Raw genomic sequence first — 26,953 nt, forward strand, 5'->3', positions numbered from 1 at the left:
CCTAACCACTAAGCCATTAGCGTGGGTGAAATATAAATTCAGAACCACCACCATATAAGTGTTTGCAATACAAAATAAAATAAAATAATTCATCATTATTTCATTAGCTGCAGCGCTTATCCTCAGTAGGGTCGCAGGGGTGCTGGAGCCCATCCCAGCAATCATCGGGCAGTGGCAGGGGGACATCCTGAACTGGTTGCCAGCCAATCGCAGGGCAATAAAATAAATAACAATACAAAACAAATATGTTGAAAAACAAAACACGATACCCAAAATGCACTTCGGTTACTTCGAAAATTTACATTGCTGACTTTGCTTACAGTACCTTTTTTATTTAACTATATAGAAAACTATACGCCAATAACGACGCTAATGTCAACTCTTTCTGCAGTATACTGTATCAAAATATGCTCCTCTTAACTCTTTCACTACCAATAGCGACTAAAAACGTCAAAAATATGTTCCCCATTAAGTGCCATTGACGGTTTTAGACGTCAATTCACCATTCTCGACTAAAGCCTTTATTTAACATATTTAAATTGAAAATTAGGGACTGACATCTAAAGCTTTCAATGGCACCGAATCGAGAACAGATTCTTTTACATTTAGTTGTCAATGACATCAAATCAGTTAAAGTAAAAACATTTATTGGACTTTAAGCCTTGCTTAACTCATTACCATGCACAGTTACCGAGCAAGCCTACTTAAAGCATCAGTGTGTAATATTTGACCACTAGATGGCACTGTTGTCCAATGCGTACAAGAACAAGTGCCACAGAGCACGGTGTAGCAGACCAACATGGTGGCAACCTCTCGGTAGGGATGTAAAAGAATGTAAAATAATACCAATTCATCGACCTATACTGTAATTCATTTTTCTTTTTATAAAAATGAACAATAGTATGATAGTTTTATGTCGTTTTTTTCCTTGTATACAAATTGATGTTGTTTTATTTTTACTGAATTTTTTTTTGTACCTCTAGGAGGCACTAAGTATTAACCACTTAGAGTCTAAACGGATGATTGAAATCTGTGAATACTACTAAATTCGACGTCTTTAGTCGTAATTGGTAGCGAATGAGATAATAGTGAAAACAGTACGCTTATGATATGCTTGCTAGAAGCCTCATAGCCACAAGAGCCCCGTGAGCATACGCCCATGATTCAGTGTTTTAAGCATTTTTTTACTTATACTCTTTATTCCTGTTTTTTTTTTTTTAAATCTTAAAATAGAAATATACAGATTCTTCACTTCTGATACTATACTGTACTGATATTGCAGCCTGGAGTATTCATCCAATGCCGAATTTGTCTGATTCAATACGAGTAAAATAAAACCACTATTCAAACAAAGAAAAAAAAAGAACACACATACATAATTCAACAATCAAACACAGAATTAAGCCATCCGATATTTAGGTCTTTTGCACAGAGAGAACAGAAAAAAGATTTTGTTTAAAAAGGGGCAGAAGTCAAACAACTTTAGTCCCCTTGTATCAATTATTTTGCATTAATCACTTTGAAATCATATAACAGGTATAAGAAGTAATTTAGTAAGCAATGAAAGTTTTAATGGAGCCAACTCTCCCAACAAATAGACAAAAACGTTGAAACAAGCAGGAAAGTAAAATGGAATTCAACCCATGTTTCAACTTACCCGTTTTTCTATACTTACTGGTCTTTGTTAATTTGTCTTTGATATTTTAATCGTCAATGTTCGAATCAGAATGTATCTGTTGCTCATTCATCGCAAATGTTTTACAGTTCTATCGTGGATCTAAAATGGGAGAATGAAAACTATTAGGGGAAAATGATCCCCCATTTGTGCTGTATTTAGGTCCTTTGGAGAAAAGCTGCATAAATGTTAAAAATGTCAATTTAATTTGTTGTTATTTATTTAGAACTAGACTTATTAATTTATTCCTAAAAAATACATGGCGATCTTGAAGGGAGAGAAAAAAAATGGGGAGGGGGATAGCTCACAGCCAGAGCATGACACGTGGGAATACGTTCTTTTTTTTTCTTTTTTTAAAGTGAATTCCAATCATTGTTTCCTCCTCCTTCTCTCAGATCCTCTCACACTCCACAAGCTGATAGCTTTCATGGTCCAAAATGGATCAAATAGAATGATAAACCTGAGTCATGCATTTAATGTGTGCTTTACTTCTAAACAGACTATTTATACCATTGTCTGAAATAATGTCTGTTTTTTTTTAGAGAGGATGAATGGTAGCTTATAACAAACGTTTCCTTTATTCCGATTTTCAAATCTTCATTCGTTTGGAAATTTCGGTTCGTTTGGCAAATTTGCATACTCTGCAGCCAATGAGAAGCCTGCATCAAATAACTTCGTGCTTCCGGCCTTTCCCGAGTCTTATAAGGTCGCGAATTTGCATATCATTTTCCAAAGTAGACACACGGAGAACACAAGAAAAATGGTAAAGTGGTCAGGAATCAAGCCAAAACCTCAGCCCCAGAGGAAATATTCAAAAGAAGCTAACAAAATTGATGACGCTACAAAACGTAAACGTACATTAAAAGCATCTTGAAAAGAGGAGTTCACGTGGCCTGTCGCAGACGACGCAACGCAAACATTGCAAGAATGAAGATGAGTAAATACAGGTACATACTGACGGTAGATGGAAAACAGCGATGTCACACCATGCAATGAATGTTTTAAGTAGATTTATAATAAACTTAAATTTTAAAGTGTTGTTCTGTTATATATTCTGATTATCAATCCTTAATACTTTGGAACAATGGCTTTTTTTGCGGTGAGTCGTCTTATTGTGTTTCAAGTTGTGAAAAATGGGGCAGGGAACTTTATGGCTGGGCAGGCAACTTTTCAGAGTTGTGGTGTCCGCTAACTTTTTGGCATGAGTTTCAGACACTGTCTACGCGACTATTATAAAAACATGACTTAGAAGCAAAATGGCTGACAATCATGTTATTGAAATCAAACACAACTTTCTCAACATATAATTGTTTAAAAACACGCTTATATGATAGCTCTTTCATTGTGCTTATTATCCAACTCAATATTGCTTTTTGTTTTTTAAATAAATTACGTTTTATTCACCACTTGGGGGTGCTAAATAATACACAATGTTCCTTTAATGTTTACATTTCCAAACCAGGCATTCATTTAGCATCTCTTCAAAATGTTTTTCTGTTATTTTTTTTACCTTCATGTGATATGGCTTTAACTGGTACATTGGATTTGTAGGTGGATTAAATTCAAACAAACTTCAAAACCTTCTGTGTTGAGGATTGTCACACCCTAAAAGACTTCGTTTCTGTAATGGCCTGCTCATTCCTAATAGTTTTCCAGATCGTTTTTTGGGATTACTTCATGTGCGGCCCCTTCTGAAGATTTCCTCATTTTCCTCAGGTTGAGGTTTTTGAGTTTTTTCTTGCCCTCATGTAGCTTTTAGATCATGGGATGATGTAATAATAGTCTGTGGTTTGCAATAATCTGTGGTCTGTGCAGCCCTTTGAGACTCCTTGTGATTAAGGGCTAGACAAATAAACATGACTTGACTTGGTTAAAGCCATCTCCCTTATCGAGGGTAACGATGCGTGTGCCTTTTTTGTTTTTCTTGATACTTGTGAGCTTTGTTTCCATGGTTAACATGTTTTTCATTTTCCCTTGAGCACCACTGCAAGTTTTGGGACTCAAAACAAAACCACGTTTCTGACAAGACTGAACTGAACGAGAGGCATTGTGGGAGGTAGTTCATCTTAATGCTGTGACACTAACCTATAGCAGATAAACATCTTACGTGAGGCTGACCAATAGCAAATAGGCATCTTTGGATATGTATAAAGCACAGTCATATGCATTAGCACTGCAAAGTTAGAATTTTGTATGCTTTTGGGCACGTGAAAGGATTTGTTGTTGTTGTCATATGGTGGGGAAAATGTTTGCAACGTGGGGCCCCCAAAAAAATGTTGTATTCCACAGCATAACTTGGGTTAAGGATCTTGTAACTTTTGGGGACTACTGTAACTTCCTGCAGCACACCAGACAAATTCTTTATAGCACATTGGTTGAAAAAGTGCACTAAAAATAAATCCCATATGGACTGAACATTTTAACCAAAGTAACTCTGAAAGGCACTCAAAGAGATGGCAGCAAAGCAACATAAATGTGAAAACTAAGCATAGCATTCAGAAGAAACTAATCAGCAAAATATGCCGGTGCAGCCAAATACAAACACAATAGTTGGTGCTGGCCGCTTCAAAAGATGTGAGCGTGAGTCAGTGTTGGCAGGAAGTCAGCTGTATAATGATAAAACTTTCAAGTGACTCACTGCTAGAAAAGACGTCGGGCCTAATGATGGAAGCAAAGCGGGAACAAACTCAAAGAACTCCACGCCAGGGACGTTTTTGTGCTGTAAGGATTTGGCTGTGGAGCGCGACAGAGTAACAAAATTCAATTTAGCTGGATTCACATTTGCAAGTCGAGATGAACCGTGTTGTGTTGAACAGGGGCTGCATTTATATTAATTTTCTGAGAAAAGGAAATGGGAAATTAGAATTTGTTGGAAGTACACATATAAGCGTATAGCTTTGTCATAATTAGAGGGAGACAGAACACCCAATTGATTGGCAAATTCGTTTTTATATTGTCAATCGTATGAACAACTGTTTTCAATTCCAGCTTTTTAAAAGTAAATACAGATGCTGCCCTACTTACGAACAAGTTAGTTTCTGGACGATTGTTCGGGAGTTGAATTTGTTCGTAAGTTGCTTTAGTGCTATTTTTTTATGTTTATGGTTTGTATAAGTATGTTAAAGGCTTGTATAAGTAACCTGTATTGTTTTGTAATAAAAAATAAACATTTAATAAAATAATATGCTCTATAAAGATAAATAAAGTTAAGTTTAACTCATTTTTGGAAGATGGGCTTCAAGAGTTAAGCGCAACTTTGTCCTCCGTGGTAGAAAGTGGCCGAAAAAAAGCAATCCAACCATTTTCTCAACCTCATCAAGCTTTCTTATTCCCCTTTATTTCAAAATAAACAGCTGGCCCCTTATTTACACTTTACACCAACCATATTGAATGGATGCATGTGATATTAAACATTAAAAACGTCAAAGTTCTTAGCGCGCTGGCGATACAGTACACGTCGTTATGGTTACCCACGAACCAGGAAGTAGAAGCCGGATTTCTTCTTCGGTGTGGATGCTGGGTGACCACTCACAGCGCCACACGCCGGTAGCGGCGGAAAGAAGCACTACAATAATGTCCTCTACTCGTAAATAGGTGCACACAATACAAAATCTAACTCGCAGCAATGTCCGGATATTTTTCGACATCCCAAAAAAAAAAATGATCGTATCGACCGTTCTGCGTAAGTCGAATGATCGTAAGTAGGGAGGCGTCTCTATTGTAAGATTTTTTTAAGGTGGTTCATATTTAGAAATGAGATCTTTGTTTCTATACGATTAATCGATTCGTTTTTTAAAATTGTATTTCAAATTTCAGCTTAACAGTAAATATTGCCAGATTGTTTTGTTTAAAAAATGTCTCCCTAAAGTAGGCTAAATGGAATCAAAAGTGAACGTTATGCTGATATCTGAATCGGTAGAACGACCAAGTGATTAAGTAATTGGTATTTTTGTATGATTATTTGTTTGAATAGCTTTGTTTTTATTAAATTTCTACTGGATTCTTTTACTTAGGTAGGCTAGACAGAATCTAAAGTGAACATTAATCAGATGTCACAACTGAAATTAAGTGGGTCATAATTAGAGGAGGAACAATCAATTGATTGCCAACTTTCTCCCCCCAAATTTAAGATTAAAAGTGTATATATATATATATATATATATATATATATATATATATATATACCTGTTTTTCATAAAGTAGGCTAAATTGAATCATACAAGGAAATAATGTCGCAACCTCAAAGGGTGACAATTCACAAATGTTGTTATTCTTCATTTGACTTTTTATTCAACTATTTTGGGTGACAGTAAAACTGTTTGGCCCGATGGTAGTGCTTTTGTTTAATATCAATATTGGTATTCACATATGGCATATTGGTATTTTTTTGGACATGCCAAATTAGTACCTAATTTATACTTTTCTACGATGCTATTTTGAAATTATATTACGATGATAAAGGTGCTGATCCGTGATCAGGCGGCTTCTCCTGCTACTGGTAACCATGGAAACCAGTTTCATGTGGGGGAACCAACCCTAACCAAAAAGCGGACTGGAGAGAGATGGGTGCCACCAGACTGTATTACCAGAGACACACCAAAGGGGGATTGAAAATCATTAGTAGATTATTTCTTCCAAAAAAAAAAAACAAAAAAAATTGACAACACATTGATCAAATATTTACTAATTCATAGATGTGGAAGTCCTCGTCATAGGCAAACAAATGCACAATAGAGATAAGAGGTATGATGTGATAGCTCGACTCCTGTCCACCCATTTTGAGTCACGCAGGAAGGAAGGATATTCTTCATTTTGGGTGGACAGAAAAAAGCAAATGAGATGGATGGGAGCGGCCGTGAGGTGACTTGCCTCGTTCAAATTGAGCATTCTTGCCAGTTGAAATGAAGGCCAAAAAACAGCATTCACAAAACAGTGCTGATAAATGGAAACCAATCCTGTGTTTCATGTTGAGGAGAATACACCCGGCTGCGGCAATCTCATTAAACAAATCAGCTTAGGTGCCAGCTTAGTGCAGGAGAGCGACAAGATGCTGAACGGCATTTGACAATATGATGTCGGGGGCTCACGGGTAACACCAGCACAATGCGGTAAATTTGCTATTTCATCAAGATTATACCTCAAAATTACAGTATACCTTTAGGGTACAGCATTATTCCATTCTGAGGTGGGAATTTCAAGGTGAAATTGCTGTAAATAGAAACTTGCTGTAATTTGCCAATGCGTTCCAAATCCCCAGTACCCAAGGTAGAGAAATTAAAATTTAGTAATTGTATTCATATTTAGTTTCTTTTGTCTTTTATCAGTATATTTGGTATTGGAGTAATCCAAAAGTAAATGAAAGTAATCAAGTTAAAGTAACCCTACCCAACCCTGCCAAAAAATCTGAATAAAACGTTTAATTTGTAAAAAAAAAAAAAAAAAAAGTTGTCGGCCACCCAGGCAAAGATTTTTTGTAAGTTGTACGCCTGACGTAAAAGATGCAGGCCCCGGGCGTCCGGGGAGAAGTTATTTCAGACACTGGTGTATATACTGGACTGTCTCAGAAAATTAGAATATTGTGATAAAGTTCTTTATTTTCTGTAATGCAATTAAAAAAAAAAAAGTCATACATTCTGGATTCATTACACATCAACTGAACTATTTCAGGCCTTTTATTATTTTAATATTGCTGAATTTGGCTTATAGCTTAAGAAAACTCAAAAATCCTATCTCAAAATATTAGAATATCATGAAAAAGTATACAAGTAGGCTATTCAACTAATCACCTGAATCATCTAATTAACTCGAAACACCTTGCGAGGGTTTCCTGAGCCTTAAAAACACTCAGCTTGGTTCAGTAAACTAAATCACAAGTATGGGGAAGACTGCTGATCTGATTGCTGTCCAGAGGACCATCATTGATACCCTCTATCAGGAGGGTAAGACACAAAAAGACATTTCTCAAAGAGCAGGCTGTTCACAGAGTGCAGTTTCAAAGCATATCCACAAAAAGTCTGTTGGAAGGGAAAAATGTGGCCGGAAACGCTGCACAACCAAGAGAGATGACCGCAGCCTTAACAAAATTGTGAAGAAGAGCCGCTTCCAGAATTTGGGGGAGCTTCAAAGACAGTGGGCTGAAGCTGGAGTCCAGGTATCAAAAGCCACAGTTCACAGACGTGTCCGGGAAATGGGCTACAATAGCCGTATTCCCATGGTCAAGCCACTTCTGAATTCAAGACAACGGAAGAAGCGTCTGACTTGGGCTATGGAGAAGAAGCACTGGACAGTTGCAGAGTGGTCCAAAGTCCTCTTTTCAGACGAAAGCAAGTTTTGCATTTCATTTGGAAGTCAAGGCGCCAGAGTCTGGAGAAAGGCTGGAGAGGAGCAAAATCCAAGTTGCTTGAAATCCAGTGTGAAGTTCCCACAGTCAGCAATGGTTTGGGGAGCCATGTCAGCTGCTGGTGTTGGTCCACTGTGTTTCATCAAGTCCAGAGTAAATGCAACTGTGTACCAAGAGATTTTAGAGCACTACATGCTTCCATCTGCTGAAAAGCTCTATGGAGATGAGTATTTCATTTTCCAGCATGATCAGGCACCTGCCCACAGTGCCAAAACCACCAGTAACTGGTGCACTGACCATGGCATCACTGTCCTTGATTGGCCTGCTAATTCCCCTGACCTGAACCCCATCGAGAATTTGTGGGGTATAGTTAAGAAGAAGATGAAAGACACCAGACCTACAAATGCAAATGAGCTGAAGGCCGCTATCGAAGCATCCTGGGCATCAATAACACCTTAGCAATGCCACAGGCTGATTGCCTCCATGCCACGCCGGATTGATGCAGTAATCCGTGCAAAAGGATTCCCAACCAAGTACTGAGTGCATCAATGGACATTTTCAAATGTTTGATTTAGTTTTGCTGTTATAAAATTATTTTTCTATTTGGTTAGAGGAAGTATTCTAATATTTTGAGATAGGATTTTTGAGTTTTTTTCAGCTGTAAGCCAAAATCAGCAATATTCAACTGATAAAAGGCTTGAAATAGTTCAGTTGATGTGTAATGAATCCAGAATGTATGACATTTTTGTTTTTTTAATTGCATTACAGAAAATAAAGAACTGTATCACAATATTCTAATTTTCTGAGACAGTCCAGTATATATAACAAATGTGTAACTGGAGTGCCACGTCCAATTTTGTTGCCACAATATGTTCAACCCATTTTGTAACAAAGATAATAAAGGTATACATTCTATTCTATTTATCAGGGTTCATACACCTTTTTAGTGGCCAAATTAAAGCACTTTAAATCCAGTTTTCCCAGTACTATTAAAAGAAAAAATTGGAGTGAATCATGTATTTTGCAGAGCCACACACGCATGGCACTTAAAGTCCATAATTGACACATAATCCTTGCACTAATTCACATTTCATAGTGCCATGTTTATATGGAGCATGCACCAGTCCTCCTGTGCGAGACCCAGAGCGGGCGACAACGCTTCACGGGATAATGCTGTACAAACTACTGCCAGCTGCAGTTCATCACAAAGAAAGGAGAAATGCAACGTCAAGGTGAAGCCGTCAAAGGACAGTGTCGGCGGCATTTTTGAGCAGACTTTTTGAGAAACATGGCAAGAATTTTGAACATTTACAAGCACTTCACCCAAGTTTCAAGCACTTTTAAATCGTTGAAAACAAACTAGTGGATTCCAAGAGCCAAGAAGAGAGCCGCAGGTTCGAGAGCGTTCTCCATCCGAGCCCCAGTGCTGTGGAATGCTCTTCCCCCTGAAATTCGATCTGCAACTTCAGTGGAAATGTTTAAATCTAAACTTAAAGACACTTCTATTCTATAGCATATGAATAACCTATATTTTATGTTGACAATATCTGTGTATTATTTGCCCTCATGTAGGTTTTAGATCAGGGGATGGTGTCATAATAGTCTGTGCTTTGCAATAATCTGTGGTCTGTGCAGTCCTTTGAGACATTGTGATTCAGGGCTATACAAATAAACATGACTTGACCATCAAAATTCAAGCATTTTCAAGGATTTCAAGCACCCTTTTGAACCCTGAATTATCATTTGTAACAAAATAGTAGAAGTACTACATATAATGTGCGTGTATATGATTACACAACATTATAAATAAATAAGAGGACAAAGGACAAATGAAATTATTTTGGCGTGACGTGACTTGAGCTAGTACAGCAAGGGTGGATGCAGATGAGGAAGGAAACGGCGATTACTTAATTGTTCAATTGTCACGGTAAAAGATGCGTTCTTGATAATTGCAAACTTCTTATCCGGGTTGATTTCGCTTTGCCATTTAGCTCCACTGCAAGACCTATAGCTAAAAAATACAATTAAAATATGCAGTATCGTATTGCATTAAATCGCAAACAAGCACACACTGAATGGAGCATGGAGAAAAGGGCATTATTGGATGGAGTTCAGAAAAACGAGTATTGACATTGTCATGAAGCAAACTAATATCAGACAAGCATCTCATATGTCAACCAATAGTCGGTAAGGTCTTTTAGAGAAGTATAAAATACGCAACTCGCATAGCACAAAAGCAGCAAAGTTAGAATTGTTTTGGGCCACACAAAAAAACATTTTTGTTGCTGTGGCGGGGAAAATGCCATAATCAGGGCCCCAAAATACATATCTTGCCACATGGTAAGGTAGGGACGCTGTAACCCGGAGTATAACTGTATAGGACAAAAATGTTTGAATTAGATGTAATTCAGTTTCATAGCAAAGTCACTTTGTTGTATTCATAAGGGCAATTGAGCAGAACAGGACGTCTGTTTGAGACGTTTGTGACATGTGTGGCCTTTGTAGACAGGAAGTCTTAGCTGGCAACATGGAGGGAGAAAATGTCCGTGTTGAATGAAAACAGGAAGCCGCATAATCTCATTCACTTGCCGAAACCTATTTAGAATTCCTTCTTTTTCCAAGTGTTTGTCTTTGTTGAGTCATAAGTGAATTCAGTGAGGATTCCACAGGGCATTGTAAAAAGTCTGGAATTTTCTTTTTTGAAATGTTTATTGAAAACACCACTTTTTTTATACAAAGACACAGTAAATAAATGGCACATTTGTCAACAGAACATAGACATCCAAAGCAAAGTAGCATTTGTTTTGTAAACACACAAACAAACCCAAACATCCCTTGGCAAAGTGTTTCCTCCACATAGTTTGACAATTTCTGAGTGTTTTACTGACATAACTGCGGTAGACGAAAAAAAGACACATAATAAATAACAGGAGCGACATCATCTTCTGACACTTTTGCAGAGAACAAAATGTTTAGTGGGCAGAGCGTAAGGATCAACGTGTTTCAACCCCACAAAAACGTGTAGCAATTATCCGAAATGGAGCAAAACGATGTTCACTTTTATCACACTGAACTGAACTACCAACAATGAACATTGGATGCAGGCCTACAGGGCATATAAAAAGTCAACACACCCAGATTAAAATGATGATGAAAATATTCAATGAATCAATTGTGTGTCTTAAACGTGTAAATCCTGATTAATTGATTACTATTACCTGTCCAAACGATTGACAAGTTCCCTCACAGTGTTAATGAGGCCATCGTGTTCTTGCGGGTTGCTCATAATGATGCTGTGCAGTTTCTTCATGTATGAGTCGATGGAGTCCAGGGTGGGCATCTCTCCGCTGCCTGTTGAAGGAATAACGGGAATAATTTTACAGGATGCACCAAAATAATTGGGGCAGAGAACGAACATGCCAAACGCTTGGCCCAAGGCCAAAAACGAAATAAACAAATAAAATACTTATTGTTTACATTCTTGTTAAACATCTTCAATACAAAATGCTAACTGACAGGCATTTTACAAAAAGTGTTTCATTTAATACATTCTCATAAGCCAACAAAAAAAAGGCAATTAAGCGCTTAAGAAAAATCCAGTCAGACAACAAATACAGAAGAAGTCAAACACAAATTACAAAAGCAAGTTAATTGCGCTTGTACACAGAAGCTGGTTATAATGAAAAATAAATAGCTTGTAGCTGCTACACTGCAATCTCGCTCACCCCCTTTTTTAAGTACAGTACAGGGTTTTGTGGCATTTTAGCTTTTAATGGATAAGACCGTAAGCAGTGACAAGAAAACCAGAGTAGGAGGGAATTCATCATGATGGTGTGGTAGTTTAGGCAGGCGGATACAACAAATGAGTCACATATTTTCGCCACAGTTGAATCACCATAGTGAATCAAACTTTTGCTGCATATAGTTCAGCACCAGCCAATCGACTTCAGGGACTAATGGATTGAATGACACACAAAGTACATTGTTTGGGGGTTTGTACTCCTTTTCCAGAGCCAAATGTAAGCTCCTTTCAAGCCCTTTTAAAGCAAATTTGTAAATTTCTCCAGCACCTAGCATCTTGGTCTTTTCACCCGTCTTCTTGGGTGCAACGGGTATAGGGCAATGATGTTTCAAATGACGCCATACAAAATAATGCCAGCTACTGTTAGTCACGAGGGAAGAAGAAATGCAATGGCAAAACAAGCCACCAGGGCAGGTGCATCTGCACCCTTTTAAGCTGACTTTATGGATTTCACTTCATTTTCTTAATACGAGGTCTATAGAGTCAGACTGCCGGGAAACATAGCAACAATTTCAAGCATTTACAAGCACTTTGCCCAAACTTCAAGCACTTTTCTAACTTTGAAAACACAACATAGACATTAAAGCATTTACAAGGTTTCAAGCACCTGTACAAACCCTGATGTTTGTGAATTTTACCAGACAAAATGTAGAAAGTTAACGCTGTAGCGTACTCCATCTCCTTGTTTTTTGAGTGAAAGTGAAAAAAAGCAGCCGTATTGTGAAATATTTTGGCACATCCCTAATGATTTATGCAGCTAGACTTTTAAAAACACTCACGTTTAATCTAGGAAGCTTGGGGTGGAGGGAAAAATAAAACATCAAGGTCACCGAATACATAACCACTTAAAACTAATTCAATTAAATGAAAAAAAAAAACTAAAATATGCAAAAAGAGATGTATAAGCTTAGCCCCGGGCATCAAAACCAATTAACCAAAGAAAAAAAGTTATTTGTCAGCTTGTTTACTACCTGGCAGAGGCACAGAGGAAAAGCTGGCGGTGAGCGCCTGCCGCAAGGTGTCGAGGTGCTGGTGGAGCAGGCCGTTGCGTCCCCGTTCCTGCATCACGTCACCTTCCAGGCGCTCCACCGTACCACGCATGCTCTCCACGTGTTTTTGTAATGCAGCGTTGCGCTCCTCGTACTCCATGTTGGTCTTCCTCAGCTGTCTCATCTCGGCTTCGCGGGCTACACGAGACATCAAAACGTCAAAGACGGGAGGAGAGGGACGGAAGACGGCATTTACAATTTCATTTTGCCTTAAAAACTACATTAAACATGACATCACTACTTTTGGCTTGGGTTATTGCTGGTTCACTGCTGAATTGAATTCTTTTTTGTATTTTATAACAAATCTGATAATGGGCACACAGCAAATGCTACCACTGGGGCAGGTTCTATGTGTGTGTATTGGGTGGGTGTGACCAACTGTGTACGCGACTTTGATAGGCTTGTGTATACTGTCAGTCAAACATCAGATGGGTGCACAAGTGGCCACCAAGCCAAAACAAACTGCGAAGCATGGCACTAGTTAGCTTTTAGCAGCACTTTACATTGAAAAAAAAAAACAATTAAATCGGACTCTGAGTAACGAGAAACGAGGAAAGTCAGAAATGAGTAAAGAAACAACAGGTGCTCCGTGGATTGTAATAGGGCGGAATCGGAAGAGAATGCAAATAGCTCAGCCTGCAGGTCAAGCCTACTGCTACATCTAGGTTAGCAACTTTCTTAAGCCACCCTTGCAGAGCCTGTATCTCACCAACGGCACATCCGTTACCCATGAAATGGATAACCTGCAGCTACAACTCGTGAGAATCCGCTATATTAGGAAAAGTTGTATTTCAATCATCAAGCAGACCTGGCTCAAGTTCAGGTAACTGATGCTAGCGTGCAGATGGCTTGCCGCTCTCTAAATTGCTTTCGGGAAATGTGGAGCACATTGTAAAGCGCTTTGGGAAGTCGTTGACTTTAAAAGCGCTATATAAATGCAGATCATTTCATTTCATTACACAGAAAGTAGAATCCCTATGATTTCGTTCTACTTTTGAATAATGGCAATTCTGTGTTTTGTGTTTTTATTGGTATATATACTGTAGTTATTTTGTTACAGTTGTATACTATCAATCAATAGGGATGTCATTTCGAGGTAGGTTTGACTCTTAGAGGCTTTTAAGAAGGTGCAACACTACAGATTTTCACTTTTCATAGAGGGTCCTGGTCCAGCACATTATTTGTGTATTCTTCACCTTTGCTGTGGTTGAGGAACTCCTCTGTGAAGATGGGGATATCAAACACTGTTCGATCCTTTCCTTCTGCGTCCTTCTGTTGATCAACAGAAGCATTTAAGCGTGAATATGATTATATGGTCAGGGCATCCCAGTAAAGGTTTGTTTACCTTTGTACAAAAAACTGTTAAAACTCATTGCCCATTCAATAAACAAATGTTTCAAAACTGTAAAGTTTTAAAGGATCAACTGCAACACTATTGTACTTAGAGGTTAAATACAACTAGGATCTAATTAAACAATACAAAAAACTTAGGCCTAATCCCATTACTTCCCCTTTGACCCATCACTTCCAGTTTTATGATGAGAGCAAGGTAACGATTTCTCTAGCATTTGGGAACCTACTTACTGCTTACCATGTCACCACTTTCAGCTGCGCTAATTATGACGTTACATACATTTGAGTTTTTTTTTTTTATTGATTCATTCAACTTTGAAGGATAACGTTAAAACTGGTTGCAACAATAAAACAAGTGTTTGTCTGGCAAAAGAGGTAATTATGCCACCCATGGGGTGCTGCGCTTCATTCTCTCTTATTCTCCCTGGCAACCACCTTTCACTGCTACCACTTTGCTCTTCCTCATCTAGCAACGCCCTCTGTAGAAATCTAAGATCCATAACGCAACCCAACCAATCGACATAACTAGTTTATTCCTTTCCATTAATGTTTGAAATTTCATTTTCATTTCACTTCATTAATGTTTCAAGTTGGTGAGCCATCCGGAGGTAGCATGTCTAGGTAGAAGATAGGTTGCTCCTGACCCATCTTTGTCAAAAGAGGCTTGCCTCATTTACTCTTCCCCCTCCATCTACGCTCAGTCTTTGTCCCCTTTTGAGTGGCATTTTTAGAATAAGGAGCAAAATAGAGGGAAGGCGAAGTAAAATATAGATTTTACCAGTTTTCAATGAAATGTTCAAGCTATGGTTTTAACTCAGTATAAGTTCATTTGCCGATGTACCAGAACTCAAAACGAAATTAGTACAATGTGTCCCAGTGGTTATCCTCCAACAAAGGCTTTTGATACTATTCCAATAGTTGCAAGGGAGGAACTCCAGAGTATAATTTCAATCAACTCCATGTCAAATTAGTGTTGACGGCCCAGGAAAGAGGCACTGACCTCGTGCAGAGATTCGTTGGCCGCCTGGTTCCCGACATCTGGTGAGGAAGGAAAAGAAAAAAAGGGTAGAGAAATGGAGAAAGAGGACAGCAGATGAGTCATGTTTCCGTCCCTGGGAGCCAGCTTTCACTCTTGACCCAGCGAGCTAAAGTCACCCAGAACACTCCGTCCACTTCTCTTTACAACTGTTGTGATGTCGACCAAATATTCCTTTGTTTCAATTTTCCAAAGATATGCCACAGCAACAGGTGGTGTGCTCAGACCGATTAGCATAAAACCATCAATATGGCTCATATTGATTTACATTTATTTCGTTACCATTAAGTGTTTCAGAGATATCTTAGAGATTTCCTTGAATAGAGAGTTGTATTGAATTAGTCAGTATTACAATTCTTATAATTTTCCAGAAAATGTAGGAGGTATTTACATACGTTAGTGACATTTAACAATCTTAAAAGGATACATGATAAACTTGACTTATTATTATTATTTCACATACCCAAAAACCGAATTCAAACTTTGCGTTTGAACTCATGACTATGCGATTTACATGTCCCTATATGTTTCCAAGACTCCGATTTGCTATTGGTTGATATTAGATTCATATCATGAAGATACCAATTGTCCTATTGGCTGAACTTTCTGTAATAATGAATTTCTCATCATTTAGTTCAGAATATTGTGTGCTTCGTAAAGACTTTGCGAGTTAGTGTGATAAATTCTGTATTTTTTAAGTATGGGTCCCAAAACGTGCAATGTTATTAAAGGGAGGAGCAAAATACGATAACTATAGAATCAAAGCTTAGGATCATCCAATCCAAAGAATGTACAAGCATTGTTGCCCTCGTTAAGAAATATGGCTGTAACCAATTGATGATCGGAACAATTTTTATAATTATGGTGTCTATTAATGCTAAGAGCATAACAACCACTGAAGAGGAAATTTTAAAATCTGTTTTAATTTGAATATGCTGTCTCCTCGCCCCTGTGCATCCACCTACTAATTCTATTGTACCAGCCCAAGTTACGTCGCACCAAAGGCAAATACAATTTTATTTTCCCTTTAACTGTATATTTATAACTTTATTTAATAAAAAAACACAAATATTACATCTAATTAGTACCGTATTTTCCGCACTATAAGGCGCACCTAAAAGTCTTACTTTTTTTCAAAAGCTGACCATGCGCCGTATAATACAGTGCGCCTTATATATGGCTCAATATTAAATTGCAAGGTCTCGCAATTTACGCAACAGCCGCCGACTCGATTTTCCCCCGAACGTGGAGTAGTCCGCGGTGTATGCTGGGATTTATATACCGTCGTTTCATTGGCTAACCAATGTGTCAATCATCATTTGAATCGATCGCTATTGGCTAAAATTATTCGGAGCCTCTTATAGGCTAGAGGGCCGAAACAAACCCTGCAATTGGCCGAAAAAGATTTGTCAATCATCCGTTAAATCGATCGCTATTGGCTGAAGTTATTCGGAGCCTCGGATTGGCTAAAGGGCCAAAACAAACCCTGCAATTGGCCGAAAAAGATGACTGAATAGCAAGCTTGCTAAACTACGCCATAAAGAAACATGTTTTATTAGTCTGTATTTGTAAATAGTTTACTCTCCTGAATTTACTACACTCACGGTTGTAAGAAGACCATGATTGCGTATCATTATTGAATGTGAGAACTTAGGTGAGTTATGCGGCTTCATATTTTCCCGGTATCTTGTTTGAGAACGATCTTGATGTTGCTGTGATGAGTTGAGTGAATTAAACTCAATTCCAAGTGTTTATTGTCATATGCACAGTAAAGTTGGGAGCGAAAAAGAAAATAGAAACTAAGGAATGGTTGGCATTTCTTGAATCCCAAGACTTTAATCTTCCGAATGATATTTGAAACGATGCATTTGAGTGACATCGTACGGACACCGCATCCGCACGTGTCTACGACACCTATTTGCTTCTTTGCAAGCTTTGGGACTGAATCATCTGACTGTTTTTGTCGACGTTCCCATTGTAGCGCCTTATAACCCGGTGCGCCTTATCTATGGAATATATAGGACCAAAAACTATTTTTTGGGGGTGCGCCCTATAACCCAGTGCGCCCTATAGTGCGGAAAATACGGTACTTTATACTATTTTGTTACTAATGTTTAAAATGTATTAAACATTTTCTTTTTTTTACCTGAGGTATGAGCTAATTACTATAGGTTTCTATTCTCCACTATACAAAAATTTCACCTTGCGATCCCAAACTAAGAACATATTACGGGAATATCTCTCAGGGTTTCAAGTAAAAATTGGATAAATCCTCACCTCCTCGGTGTCTCTTGCCCTTCTGCTTCTCTTGGACCTTCCTGGTGAAATGTTTGTAGGCCTCAGTCTTCTGGTATTTCTCCAGTTCCTGCATGTAGCGCTCCTTATCGCGATCAGCCTCGTCCAAGTATCTCTGCATGCAAAACAAAGTCACACACAATGCAACTCTATTGCCCAAAGATGCTTTTTGAGGTTTGACGACGCTTCCCACCTGTTTGTCCTCGGCTGGCAACTTGCTCCACTCGTTCCCCAGCATCCTGGTGATCTCCGGGAAGGGCACGTCGGGACGCTCGGCCCTAAGCTGCTCGCGTCTGTCGTTCATGAAGCGGACGTAGCCCGTCAGCGGCACTTTGGGAGCATTCCTGTCCTTCATGGGCTTCTTCCTCTTTCTGCCCTTGGTCCAGCTGGCTCGTCTTGTCTTCTGAGATGATAGAAACCAATATCTCAGGTAAGAAACACCCACAAATAAGTTGGACGATGAACTATTCAAATGGAAACATGGGCAGTAAGGCCTCAATAATACAGCTTTGATTTTAAAATTCTTTTTGGCAAGGAATTATATGTGAAGAAACGTATCCCTCCATTAATTTCCGTGAAGTAGGAACCATTGCGTAACACAATCAGTTTCCCTTACATATTTATATATTCCTCTCATATTTTGATGCCGCAAAGAACTTTATGCTTGTAGTACGGAGAAACAGGATCACAGTCCCTATATATTAGAAGCAGCAGTTGTATTTATCCATGTATAGTACAAGTCCATACTTCTGGTGAGCCACATACAAGATCACGTAAACAAACAGGACAACAGAAATGGAAAACACTTAGAGCAAACGAGCACAGTACTTAGTTGAATGTGTGTAATGACATCAATTAAATCATCCTTTATTTAATGTTAAAAGGTTAAAATGTGGAAACGTCTATTTCCATGATGATGTTGCTCTCGCTTCACCCTTGTAATCAGATTACTCGCAAACACAACATATACGCCGTTATTGGCTTGTCTCCAGGCATGTAAATGATTCAATCGGACTGCTCCAGAAATCCAATATTACGTTTTACAATCTGATAATTGCCTGCATCTAAACGTAGTTAGTGTTACATCGTTAACGTTTGATTTGAAAACACTTTTTGGGCATAGGAATTAATATGAAGTAAATATAGATACATTTATTTGTCATGGGCTATGGCAAGAAAAATAACCTTGATTGGAGTACCTCCTGTTAACTCATTTTCACCAAAAGTTGGTGTGGCACGAAAGAAAACTAAGCAGATTACAAAAATTACAAATACTACCCGGGCGATATGATTTCAAGATCAAATCTGCAGTTTTTTCAGTTATTTCTTTTTTTATGCGAATGATAAAGTGCACATGCAATACAGTTGGATTTGATTTTTCGCTTGCAACTCGAGACAAAAAGAAAAACGGATCAGCCAAGTTTCAATTCATACCTCGTCTCCATTTCTCTGTCTGGCAGTCTCCGTGTTGGCTGCAGGAGACGACTGCTGCTCATCCATAATTTTGGAATCCTGCAGACAAAGAAGAGAATAAATTGTCTAACAGTGACCAGTTTGGATTTTTTTTCCCCTGTCCCAATGAGACGATTGGAGATGAGTGTACCATCTGGAAACATTTGTCAGAGTAAAGCTGACGCCACCCGGATCAGCCCAACTTTGATATTTAATTTCCCATCCTGATTATTAATCAACAAACATGCGAAAACTCATTTCAGGCCAGTTAATATATAAATATTCATTCACTGGTAAATTTGAAAGTATAAATATTATTGAGTGCTTGTATAGAAACAGAATAAACTCCAAAGACAACCACAATGCAACATCCTTTTAAACTTTGAACCCATCGACATCATTGCATGGGAAGTGAGTGTCAACATCCTGGACGTCCTTTCCGCCCACAGCCATTAAACATGGTGGGAAATAAAGACCAAGAATGATATAATACACAACAAATATTCCTTTTGGGCAGGGGGAGTCCAGGGCGGGTTTCTCTCCCAACATTTTTTCATGATGACTCCATTTACTTTTCGAAGCATTTTAGTCATGAGTCAGGGTTACCTTATTTATAGCTCAAAATATGTATGTTACCGTATCCACAGAAGGGCAAACACACTTTGTCTGATAAGCACTCACCATGCGTTTTTTTAATGGAAATTAATATTTGATATGGCTTAAATTGTCATCAAAATCTCTCTACAGATCAAGTTAAGAGCAAATAGGATTGAAAACTTTCACTTAAACAAATGAGATCTAAAATAACCAAACAAAAATATCAACATAAACAGATCATTGTGTAATAAATAAATAAAATAATGATACTAAAGCAAAAAATAAAGACCTAAAACTAAATATGCGAGTGGAAAAATATAAGACTTGTATTCAAATAGATTCAAATGAGTGTATTAACAGTCTTTGAACTTTAACTTACTAAACATAAATGTCACTTTTGACATGATCCGTTCTGCACATGGCATCTGTTGGAACATTCAATTTTATCTGCACCTTTGTGGCAACACCAGTCAGACTCCTTTGACGCATAATGACATGACTGGAACAAATACAGCCAACTGTTTTATATCCACGTTCAAGCTAATAAAACATGTTGTACAAACTTGGCTCAAAGACATAAACTCACATAAAGTTACATGAAAGGTGCATCCTCAGTCCCTTGAGCTGCAGTTCAACAACAGTGAGGGCCCCTTCGTTCCGCAATTATAGTTAATAAAATATTTCCTGATTAGACTGCTAAAAAGGATTGAATCAAATCAGCATGTTTGTTGAAACTTCTAGTCTGTGAAGTGTATGCACTTCAATGGGTCAAACTAAGTAGCTAGTCAATCGTATAGCAAGATAGACGCACATTGTGCTTAACTATTAGCATGTGAATCAGTCCCCAATTTTGAGCCCTCTCTAACTAAATAGTACAGAGGTAGCATCCATATCAAGCTCACGTTAGGCACACCATGCTTTAATACTGGGGGTCCCCAAACTATCGTCTTGCTGGCTGCAAACAGTCCGTAAACTTAACCTTGAGATTCCTGCTCGACAGTCTTAAGTAAAAACTTGCACCTATATCTTATGCTGACAATATCTGTGTATTATTTGTTATTGCAACATCCATTGCAGCCTGGTCAACCTGGAAGGGGGATTACCTCATGTCCGGTCCCTTCTCAAGGTTTCTTCATTTTCCTCATGTTGAGGTTTTCGAGTTTTTCCTTGCCCTCATGTAGGTTTTAGATTAGGGGGTGGTGTAATAATAGTCTGTGGTTTGCAATAATCTGTGCAGCCCTTTGAGGCTGTTTGTGATTAAGCGCGTCACAAAAAAACATGACTTGACTTGCACCTACAGCAGTGTGGATGTAAAAACTCCTGTCAGCAAAGTCTGAAGACTCAGGAAGTTCCTCTTGCAGGGCAACCCACACCCCTCTTTTCGTGCACTCAATGAATCCTCTGGATCCCATTGTAGATGTGGTAGTTGATCACTTGGGAGCAGTAAACTACTCGTTTTGAGTTTGAAAAGTCCGACGAGGTCATGAAACTTTTTGTTATATACTGAATAATGCTGCGCTGACCCCTTCTGGTTGGCAGCCTATAATGCAAAGGCAAGTGAAATCGATACCATCCCACGCAATTTATCTGAATGACGTCACTTTGTCAATATGGACAGATGTGCAGATCATGTTAGCCTTTGTGTAAAGCACGAATTTAACTGAACCCAAATCAGCCTGAGTAGCGCACACCAGTGTTTTACTTTGGAAATAGAACCAATCAACAGGAATTCACCATTTATTGTTATAGCCTGCAATCAACGTCGTCTACTAGTTTCACTTTTACTTAGTTAATGACGTAACAGCTGCTTTTTATCTTTCGTTTCAGGAACGATTTAAAAGTGACGTCAATACCTCACCCAAAACGACATATTTTATTGGATCATTGTTGGATAAAACATTTTCGAAAATACAAAGTCTATTTCAGCATCGAAGCTGCTAGCTAACAAGCTAGTCGTGTTGTTAGCCTTGTAATTACAGAAACGTACTTTTTACTAAAGCTCCCCCAATGTTACGTCTAATGAAACAGCAAGAAAAATATAAATCGATAAAATAAAATAAATCCCAAAACTAACCTTGTAAACGTCAACGGCAGCCGACGAGTTTTTTTCCCCTCTTCTATCAAAACAATGCAGGAGCGAATGTTGTATGAAATAAAGCGTATCCTTGAGGGAAATTAGAGCCGCGTTAGTACATTTAATACCACCATATTGTTAGTATGTCACTTAGACAATTAGAAATATGTATTTGCGTCAGATATGATGCAAAATCGCTCTAAAAATGTAAACAATACATTTACTACGGTACAATTTCGAGACACGCTCTGTCGGCACTTCTTTGGTAAAAATGGGACCGGTTGAGTAAAGCCACATTGAGTTTGATGCTGCCGTTCAACGGTCATTGTGTGTACTACATACCTTCATAGTTTTTATTCCTTTTATCACAGGAGCAAAGTCAAGAAAAACTACAAAGTAATGAGATAATGGATATGAAAATACTCAAACAATCCTGTGCTTATCGTGGTCCCGTCTCCGTATCAACTGACACACAAATGGCATGACATAAAATAATCAGAACAACATTTTGACGACGAGACAATTATTTGCGTATGAAATCCCTAAATGTCATTGAATCACAATCGTCTGAAAATAAATCTAGTGAAAAGTTTTACTTGCATTTGAGATTTGACACTGACTTTATTTTTCCATTCATATTTAAGAACAGAAGAGATGGCAAAAAGTCACACCGGTCTAAATCGATAGATTGATAAAGATAGAAAGAGAAAAAATGCTAAAGGAATAGAGATAGTTAGAAAGAAAAAAAAATAAAAGAGAGATTGATCAAAATACAGAAAGACAAACAAAACCAAAGAGGAATAGAACCAGGGAGAGAGAGCAAGAACGGGCATAAGAGAGATAGGAAGAGATATGGACAGTCTGATATAGATAAAGAGAGCAAATAAGATAGAGAACTAGATCAATAGAGAGAGAAATAAAAAGAGGAAGAGAATGAGAACAGGAGAGCTCAGGAGGTAGAGCGCTCGTCTTGGGATCAAGAGGTTGCAGGTTTAATTCCCAGCTCCTCCGTGTTATATGTGGAAGTGTCCTTGGGCAAGACACTGAATCCCTAAAACCCCCGAAAAGCAGGTAGTGTGTGAATTGGTAAGTGTGAAGCAGATTGTAAAGCGCTTTGGGAGATCGTCATTGACTTGAAAAGCGTAACATAAATGCAGACCATTTGGAGAGAAATATATAGATAGAGAGATAAACAGAAAAATACATGGATAGAGGAAAAGAGAGGAAGAGAAAGGGATCAAGAGAGCAAGATATATATCTCTAGATAAAGAGAGTGAGTGAGAGTTCGAAAGCTAGAAAGCCAGAGTGGTCAAGTGATAAATATGAAGACAGATAGACAGGGGGTGAGAGAAAGATCAATAGAGATAAAGACAAACTGGTGGTAGAAGAAACAAAAGAGAAAGAGAGGGATGAAAAGAGATAGGGAGATAAAGAAAAAAATACAATATTGGAGACAAATAGAAAAGAGGAAAATAAAGAGAACAAGTGAGTAAAAGAGGGGGAGATATATAGACAGATATAGATAAAGAGAGTGAAAAGGAGAGATAGAAAGCAACATATAACTATAGATAGAGAATAGAGAAACACCAAGAGAGCAATATTGAGAAAGAGAACAGTTGAGAAAAAAAGAGATAGAGTGGGAGACAGAAAAGAGAGATAGAAAATAGAGAGAAGTAAAGAAAGGAAGAGAAAGAACAAGAGAGCAAGTGAGATGGATAGAGATAAAGAGAGCGAGTGAAAAATAAAACTATAGATAAAGAGAATAAAAGAAAGAGCAAGGTAGAGATAGACTAAGTTAGAGAGTGATAGAGAGAGAAAGAGAGAGAGAGAATAATAAAGAGTGGAAGGAAAAATTGATTGATGGATAGAAAGAGAATAAAGGAAAGAGCAAGAGACTGAGATGAAGAGTGAGTGAGAGGGATAGAGAAGGAGAGAGAGGTAGAGATAAAGAAAGTGAGTGAAAAATAGATTGATAAGAGACAAACTGCGTGATGGAGAGTGCAAGAGAAATAGATAGATAGGGAGAGAGATAGATCTTCCTATTAATTTACTTTTGGTTGCGATATTTCAATCATCCTTTCATTAATAATATTTTGCAACTGTGATTGTTCAGATTACAGTAAATCTATTTAAAATAGTTTAAATATAACGTGATGTTCATATATTAATTCCATTGAATACTTTACTGTATTTGCAAGCAACAGTCATCTGTCAATGTTCATTCATTCATTCATTCATTCATTCATTCATTCCTTCATTCACTCCTGTCCTTCAGCGTCCCTGCGAGAATAAGGTTGAGTTTAGTCTTCACATCCCATCTGGCCGGAGGGGAAAAAGAAGGAAAAAAAAGCAAGCGAGTGTGCCTGTACGGGAAAGGTTCTCAAGCATGTCACGCCACCTTCAATCTCATGCTAGCTTGCTTCCAGACCTCTCTCGGGTGCTCCAATTCCCTCCGGGATCCATAAAACAGGTGGCGTACACAGAGAAAACGTATACGGCGAAAAATAATGTTAACGTACTAACAACACGCTTGTTTTTTTCCTTGTTGTGTTAGAGGGTTTTGTGATGGTAGGGGAAAAAAACATAGCACACTGATGTCACATTCCCTGGTGGTTTAGGGTATAAGCAGCCATATACAGGGTTCGTACGGGTGCTCGAAATACTTGAACATGCTTGCAAGGATTAAAATGGGCTTGAATTTTGGGTGCAGTTCTTTTCAATGCTTGAGATTGTTGTCATGTTTCCCACCAAGTCTGATTAAAAACAAAACCAACACTGCTCTCTGGTGGCTTCGCTTTGTGATTGACGGTAGCTGGCATTAGTTCGCATGGCATTGTGCTAAGCTGCACCTACCTGCACTTTCAGTTTGAGAGCCAACTACCAAGGTTTAGCAACCCTATAAGAATCCAGTGATTTTCTGATCATAATCTCATCTCATCTTATCTCATTAGCCGTACCGCTTATCCTCATTAGGGTCGCGGGGTCTGATCATAATATTGATATTAAAAATTACAGTCAGTGTTTTTATTTGAAACATTTAAATTACATTTTTTACTGTGATTGTTCTTAATTGTAAGAAAAAAATATTTATTATTTTCTTTTACTATTTTATAATTACTCTATTCTTTGTCTGGTTAGACATATATAATTCTAACAATATTAATAGTAACAATAATAACAACAAAGTTAATAATAATTATCAATAATAATTTTAGATTTGTTTTTAAATTTGTTATGTCAAGACCAGAATGGAGACAGGACCCACTTGCGTAACGTTTCTCACAAGTTTTATTAAAGGAAAGAAGAAGGACTACGCCCACGATCCGGTCCCGTTAAACAGCCCGCTCTGAACGCGGAAGTGGGACTTCCGTGGCGAGCGGGAATGGAAAAACGGGTCAGTAGCCAGGACAGGAAAGCAAAAAACGTGGTCGGGATCAGAAACGAGTCGAAAGCCAGGAGAGGAGAGTAGACGTCAGGATCAATAAACGGGTCGAAGCCGGGGAACAGACGGGTGCAAAAACAGGTGTGAGTCAGGGTCGAAAAAAGCTTGCCTAGAGTAAACTGAGGTTCGCAGACGGACTGACAACAGGTGACAGATAGATGTGGATTTGAATAGGGACAGGGAAACAATCAGAGTCCAAGGCAGTTGGCGCCAAATGTGCGGGCAAAGGTGACTCACATCAGTAATCATGACGTTATTAATATTTATTTTATTTTATTAAATAATTAAATTAAAGATCTATCATGATAAAAATCTAATAAAAAATACTAATAGCAACAATATTGTATCATTTGTATTATTTCATTTGTTAGTAATGTTTATTAACTCACTTGTATTCAAATAGACAATTAAATTAGAAAAATATAGTAATAACAACAACAATAGTAAGAATAATGATGAAAAAATAATAACAAAATAAATAATTTTATAATGGGTATTAGTACATTTTTTAGATATCTCTTTAGACAAGCAATAATTACCAATGATAATTTTATAATTTGTTTTATTCAGTTTTGTAATATCATTTTCTAACATAGTCATATGTATTTAATAAAACAAATAAATGAAATTATAATTATATCATAATAACAGCGAGAATAGTACTAATAATAATAACAAAATCAATCATACTTTTGTTATATGTTATATTATACTTCTTGGATTTATTTTTAACAAACTAATCTATATTTACTTAAACATCAATCCGTAGGGTCGCGGGGGTGCTTGAGCCCATCCCAGCTCTTCGGGCAGTGGGCAGAGGGGCACCCTGAACTGGTTTCCAGCCAGTCAGACAACTGACTCACTCACTTGCTCACCTAGGGACAATTTGGACATGCATGTTTTTGGAATGTGGGAGGAAACCCATGCAGGCACGGGGAGAGCATGCAAACTCTGCATGGGGAGGCTGGTTGCAGGATTTGATCCCATGACCAGAACTATGCCGCTGAGGCGCTTACCACTCGGCCATTTAATTAAACAATAGAATCAAATAAAAAAAAATACATCGTATCGAAAATAATAATTACAATACAACAATCATAATTATAAGTGTATAATTCATATTGATAAATGTGTTGTTTTTTCAGCAAACTCATAAGTATTTCATTGGACAATATAAAAAAATATATCATGATAACAATAATAATAACAACAAAACCACTAACAGCAACAATTGTCATGATTACTGATGTGACTTACCTGTGCCTGCTTATTTGGCGCCAGCCACCGCGGGTTCTGATTGGCTCCCTGTCACTATTTGAACCCTGTCCTGTCAGTCCCCTGTTGTCAGTCTGCCTGCCGGCAAGCCTTTTTCGACCCTGACTCCCACCTGTCCTGTTTTTGCTCCCGTCTGTCTCCGGCTGCGACCTGTTTTGATCCTGACCAAGTTTGCTCTCCCATCCTGGCTTACGACCTCTTTTTGTCCCCAACTACGTCTACTCTCCCGTTCTGGCTTACGACTCGTTTGCGACCCCTGCCACGCTTTGCTCTCCCAGTCCTGGCTACCGACCAATTTTTCCGTCCCTGACACCGCCATCGCTCGCTACGGATGATCCACTTAACAGATAACAGTCCGAATCCGAGAGCGACTTGCTTCCCACGTTCAGCGAGCACCGGATCGTGGGCGCAGCCCTTCCTCTTTCTTTCAACAAAACTTGTGATAAACGTCACACAATTTGGTCCTGTTTCCGTTCTGGCCCTGACAACAATAATAACTATTAACTGTGATTTTACAATTCATTTTATTAAATGTATTAGTATTTTTAGTGTTTCTTTTTCAG

The 26,953-nt window shown here is 38.2% G+C and overlaps 1 protein-coding gene across 4 annotated transcripts; it reads right to left on the reverse strand.

Annotated features, from left to right (window-relative positions):
- Positions 1-10,705: 10,705 nt before the first annotated feature.
- Positions 10,706-21,976, reverse strand: hmg20a (high mobility group 20A). 4 transcript variants are annotated; one of them, XM_088340679.1, is made up of 10 exons: positions 21,674-21,976; positions 20,898-21,139; positions 18,985-19,062; positions 17,744-17,953; positions 17,533-17,665; positions 15,220-15,257; positions 14,063-14,138; positions 12,789-13,004; positions 11,234-11,366; positions 10,706-11,121 (listed from the first exon to the last, which is right to left on the reverse strand). In XM_088340679.1, exons 2-10 carry the CDS (start codon positions 21,009-21,011, stop codon positions 11,094-11,096), a joined length of 1,026 nt encoding a protein of 341 aa, XP_088196805.1. In that variant the 5' UTR covers positions 21,012-21,139; positions 21,674-21,976; the 3' UTR covers positions 10,706-11,093. The 4 variants fall into 4 exon arrangements, with proteins under 4 accessions (XP_088196805.1, XP_088196807.1, XP_088196806.1 ...); XM_088340681.1 differs by lacking the exon at positions 20,898-21,139 and having other exon boundaries at positions 21,674-21,975; XM_088340680.1 differs by having other exon boundaries at positions 10,706-11,366; positions 21,674-21,974.
- Between the last annotated feature and the right edge of the window lie 4,977 nt (positions 21,977-26,953).

The sequence above is a fragment of the Urocampus carinirostris genome, chromosome 7, assembly GCF_059441175.1.
Source record: "Urocampus carinirostris isolate Australia breed hairy pipefish chromosome 7, RoL_Ucar_1.0, whole genome shotgun sequence".
NCBI lineage: Eukaryota > Metazoa > Chordata > Actinopteri > Syngnathiformes > Syngnathidae > Urocampus > Urocampus carinirostris.

Coding starts and splice junctions, on each gene's coding strand:
- hmg20a (XM_088340679.1), bottom strand. CDS start 21,011: ATGGGATCCAGAGGATTCATTGAGTGCACGAAAAGAGGGGTGTGGGTT. Junction 17,666..17,743: donor TGCCAGCCGAGGACAAACAG/GTGGGAAGCGTC, acceptor TTTTGCATGCAG/AGATACTTGGACGAGGCTGA. Junction 14,139..15,219: donor CCAACGAATCTCTGCACGAG/GTCAGTGCCTCT, acceptor GTTGATCAACAG/AAGGACGCAGAAGGAAAGGA.